Source organism: Magnolia sinica, chromosome 16 (genome assembly GCF_029962835.1).
Source record: "Magnolia sinica isolate HGM2019 chromosome 16, MsV1, whole genome shotgun sequence".
In the NCBI taxonomy this organism is placed as follows: Eukaryota; Viridiplantae; Streptophyta; class Magnoliopsida; order Magnoliales; family Magnoliaceae; genus Magnolia; species Magnolia sinica.
The window spans coordinates 58,392,848-58,397,857 of record NC_080588.1 but is presented as its reverse complement, the minus strand read 5'-3'; the positions used below and the strand labels follow the sequence as shown (position 1 = coordinate 58,397,857).

Sequence of the window (5,010 nt, the reverse complement as noted above, 5' to 3'; positions counted from 1 at the left end):
AACGAATTTTTGGGCGGTGGCCAATTAATGACTAAGCCTACAGGTTGCATGGTCCAGATCATCAAATGTATTATGTGTCTAGTACAGGATGTGGAGAGAGAGAGAGAGAGAGAGAGAGAGAGAGAGAGAGAGAGCTGTTAACTCAGAGAGATAAGGACAATATGGTGAGGTGAGAAAGTAAGAAGAAAAGGGCACATGAGTTATTTTTATTATTTTTGCTACAAAGTATTTATTTTTGTACCTACAAATGTCACACGTGAGATTAGCCCATGTCACACGTGAGACACATGTAGGATACATTAGAAGTATTGTAGATAAATCAATGCTTAGTGAGCTACAGTAAATGCACACCCAGATCCATAGGTCAACTGGCAGACTGAGTGGAGATACCTCGTTTCAACACTTGAGGTCTTGGTATCGATCCCTAGTGGGGGTGGCTAACATGGAGTGTATGTACTGACATGGGTGTGTACTAACATGCTAACCCAAAAAAGAAAAAGCTACAGTAAATGCAAGTGCTTGGAAGTGTCAGTTCCATTGGAAATATGTTACACAGGAGAGAGAAAGAGAGGGAGGGAGGGAGAGAGACAGAGAGAGAGAGAGGGCCCGCAAGAAGCCCCATGGCAGAGAAATTCTCAAGCATGCAGTGATAATACAAAAGGTCATTATCGACGCCAACAAGGAGGCTCTCTCTCTCTCTCATTGAATTCGTTTTGCCTCTGCACCACTCATGCTCACCAGTACATACCATCAGATGGGACTCATATGGGAAGCTGGTCCAACGATCATGCAAGGTCTATTAAAGACACTGAAAGGGTGATCGTTACTGTTGGTTTCATGGAGTTGAATGTGAGCCATAAAAAGAAATTCTTTTGAATGGTTCATGTTAAATGACTTACTGTAGGTCATCTGGTAGGTAGAGACTGAAGAAAGATGGTTCTAATCAGCAGTCCATATCTATGTGTGGGCCCCAACAAAGCAACAGATGGTAGTGATACGGAGTGGAGAGAGAAATGAAAAACTAATAAACTCCATCCAAACCCTAAAAAAACTACTACCATAAAACGGATCAAAGGGAGACTGACCAAATGATTTCCTCATGATATGGCCCGTGAGCCTCCAATTCCCCCCTTCTCTCATGACCTGACAAAACCCAACTCCCACAACAGGACAATTCCGTGGCCGGCCACCTCACATGCTCCCAAAAACAAACACAAATCCCATCCCTCTGTATCCCTATTTCATCTCCCTCTCTCTCTCTCTCTCTCTCTCTCTCTAAACTAAAATAAAAAAGAAGGGAAGATACCAAAATCTGCAGCCATGACAAGGCTACTACTTTTACTGCCACATTTTATACCCCTCTCCTCGTTGCTCTCTCTCTCTCTCTCCCCCTCCCCTTACATGACTGAAAAAAGCTGAAATGGTTATGGGGTTTTCCTTGTGGTATTTGACTTCCAACTTAGTTTTTGGGATGTGGGTTTCTCCTCCTTGTTCAGTCCTTTTTTCATAGGAAGAACTAAAAACCCCGAAAAAAGCCGATAGGTCTATTTCCTCTATTCGGTTTCAGAAGTTTCCCAAAACATACACCATACACAATTAAAACAGGTCGTTTCCCAATGATACCAGTGCTAGTCTAGTCTCTTTCCTCTCTCTCTCTCTCTCTCTCTCTCTCTCTCTCTCTCTCTCTCTCTCTCATATGATGCAATTCACTGAAACACCACCCCTTCCACAACTGCACCCAAATGGAGGGGGTGGGCAGTGCTCAAATGTCAGCATGAACAAGAACCCGTTCTACCGAACCCGGCCGTGGCCCGGCTTCCCCACATCAAAGGCGCTCGGCAGCTTCGGCGATGCCAATTGCATGGAGCAGCTGCTTGTGCACTGCGCCAACGCGATTGAGAGCAACGATGCCACCTTAGCCCAGCAAATCCTCTGGGTCCTCAACAACATCGCTGTCCCAGACGGCGACTCCAACCAACGTCTCACCTGTGCCTTCCTCCGCGCTCTCATCGCCCGTGCTGCCAAGACCGGTAGCTGCCAGATCCTCACTGCCATGGCTAGCTCCGATACCGACCTCACTGTCCTCACTCACAACTTCTCCGTCATTGAGCTTGCAAGCTTCGTTGACCTCACACCATGGCACCGGTTCGGATTCTCTGCAGCCAATGCTGCCATCATCGAAGCTGTCGAAGGATTCTCCATCATTCACATCATTGATTTCAGCAGAACTCATTGCATGCAAATCCCTACATTGATTGATTCGCTCGCCAACCGGCCCGAAGGTCCACCATTCATCAGACTCACCGTCGCGGGGACAGACGATCACATCCCTCCAATGCTCGAACTATCATATGAACAATTGGGTGCAAGACTGGTGAATTTTGCAAGGTCTCGGAATGTAGGGATGGAATTTAGAGTAATTCCTTCGAGTTCATTAGATGGCTTTGCATTCTTGATAGATCAGGTTCGGCAACAAAGACTAGTTTTTCCTGATGGCAGTGATGGAGCCGAAGCTCTTGTGATAAATTGCCAGATGACCATGCACTATATACCAGAAGAGACACTTGGTGCAATTTCTAACTTGAACCCTACTCCCTATTCATTCAATTCTTCTCCTTCGTCATCCTTCCGTTCGATGTTCCTCAAAGATCTCCGAAGTCTAGACCCAACGATCGTTATTCTTGTAGATGAAGATGCAGATTTCACTTCGAACAATTTGGTTTGTCGGTTGAGATCGGCTTTCAATTTCCTTTGGATTCCTTACGATACTGTCGACACATTCCTTCCTCGAGGGAGCAAGCAAAGACAATGGTATGAAGCCGACATGTGCTGGAAGATTGAGAATGTGATAGCATATGAAGGGATGCAAAGGGTGGAAAGGCTCGAGCCCAAAAGCAGGTGGGTGCAGCGGATGCGGGCTGCAAACTTTCGTGGGGTCCCATTTGGGGAGGAGGCAGTTTCAGAGGTGAAGAGTATGTTGGATGAGCATGCTGCTGGGTGGGGTTTGAAGAAGGAAGAAGAAGATCTTGTGCTTACATGGAAAGGACACAATGTGGTGTTTGCTACTGCTTGGGTACCTGCTTGAAACTTGAAGTTGTTTTATCTTTAGCTGCCTTTTTTCTCTTTTCTTCTTTTTCTTCTTCTTCTTCCAGTGTTCTTAATTTGAAAGTAGATGAGGGGTTTAAAATTTGTGATATGTCTAGTGAGGGCATTAAGTTAGGGTTGGGTAAGCTATGGTTAATTTCTTTTCATATAATCTCTCTCTCTCTCTCTCTCTCTCTCTCTCTCTCTCTCTCTCTCTCTCTCTCTCTCTCTCTCTCTCTCTCTCGAATTCTTTATTATGATTAAAGGATTCAGTCAGTTCTGAAGTTCAAAAAGGCATTTACCCATCTTCCTTACATGTCTGATCTGCAACTTCTACCTTTTTATGTGCTTTAGCATAGCTATGTACTAAAATGACAAGAGGCATGCATGCATATATCCCTTTCCTCTCTCCAAAGCATAGATCTCCTACATACTTAATGAAATACATGATTTATGACCATAGTAGTTAATCTTCATGCATTTATAAATAGAGAATATCACTCTGTACTTCATTTTTCATAATCTTTTTTGACAATATATGGTATTTCAATCAAGAAACATGCCCAAGCACAAAAAAAAAAAATAATAATAAAATAAAATAAAATAAAATAAAATAAAAAAAGAAAGAAAGAAAGAAGGAAAGATATATAGGTTTGATAGCTTTGAGCTATCACTTACAGCTGAATTTATGTGAATGCCTGTTTATAGGATTGTACATCTTAAAGCATTGATTTGGAATTGGGCCATTGATTTAGAGGGCCACAAATTTCGTTACATGAAGATCATTGGATGCCTATGCCAGCCTGAAGAAAAACCTAATAGCATAGTCACAAGTTTGCATATATAGCGATTGAAAACCTCAACAGTAAGAGTACTCTATTTACAAAATACCCAAAAAGAAAAGAAAGCAGCAAAGACCATCCCAACACCAAAACCCAAAAACAGTATCCAGCATCAGCAACACACATCAAAAAGCATTCGTCCCAACCCAATCAATCCTTTTTGGGAGATTTTGAAGCTTCCTCAGACTTCCCTTTCTCAGACTTCTTAGGCAAGAGAACAGAGTTTATGTTTGGTAAAACACCACCGCTTGAAATCGTCACACCAGCTATCAATTTCCCAAGCTCCTCATCATTTCTCACAGCCAAAAGAACATGCCTTGGAATGATGCGGGACTTCTTATTGTCTCTAGCAGCATTCCCAGCCAGCTCCAAAACCTCAGCTGCCTAGTACTCAAGAACAGCAGCCAAATAGACAGGAGCGCCAGTTCCAACCCGCCTCGCATATCTTCCTTGCTTCAAGAACCTTGCAATCCTTCCAACAAGAAACTGAAGGCCTGCTTTCACAGATTTCGTTACTGCCGCCTTTCGTTTTGAAGAGCCTTTCCTCCCTCCTGCTGCGTTCGTCATCTTTCCTCCTTCCATCTCTCTCTCTCTCTCTCTCTCTCTCTCTCTCTCTCTCTCTCTCTCTCTCTCTCTCTCTCTCTCTCTCTCTCTCTCTCTCTCGGTATTTTGAATAGGAGATTTGGGTCTTCGGCAATGAAGGCTTGTAAGTAGTCCCTTGTAAATGAAGAGAACTAGTCCTAACCTTCCAATAATTTACCATGAAGCAATGGATGAAAGATTTATGTAGGAGGTTTCTGTGGATGGTTATATAGAAACAACATCATGATGCTGAAGGCTTGTGTTGGACCTGTACTATGAGAAGTCTCTTTCAAGAAAAAATTACAGTTTGGAATCAGTCCAATGAATCTGGAATATAGATGATGTTGTGAAGGAGATAGATCTGGCTAGTTGGGTGTTAAGATGCTACACTAGGTTTATCTTTGTTTTAGAAGCGATTAAAACATTGAAACCAAACACATGCAGAAAATACCTTGAATGAAATACAATCGCAACCACGTGCGTGCGCACACACAACCCTTGA

General features: G+C 43.2%; 1 protein-coding gene and 1 pseudogene across 1 annotated transcript; one reads left to right on the top strand and one right to left on the bottom strand.

Annotated features, from left to right (window-relative positions):
- Window positions 1–1,116: 1,116 nt before the first annotated feature.
- Window positions 1,117–3,542, top strand: LOC131229264 (scarecrow-like protein 32). Its single transcript, XM_058225169.1, has one exon. The coding sequence runs from the start codon at window positions 1,697–1,699 to the stop codon at window positions 3,083–3,085; it is 1,389 nt and encodes a 462-aa protein (XP_058081152.1). The 5' UTR covers window positions 1,117–1,696; the 3' UTR covers window positions 3,086–3,542.
- Window positions 3,543–3,730: 188 nt separating this feature from the next.
- On the bottom strand, window positions 3,731–4,572 carry LOC131229265 (histone H2A.1-like; annotated as a pseudogene).
- Window positions 4,573–5,010: the final 438 nt, after the last annotated feature.

What these genes read in the sequence shown, in the direction of transcription:
- LOC131229264 (XM_058225169.1), top strand. Translation starts at nt 1,697, where the DNA reads ATGATGCAATTCACTGAAACACCACCCCTTCCACAACTGCACCCAAAT.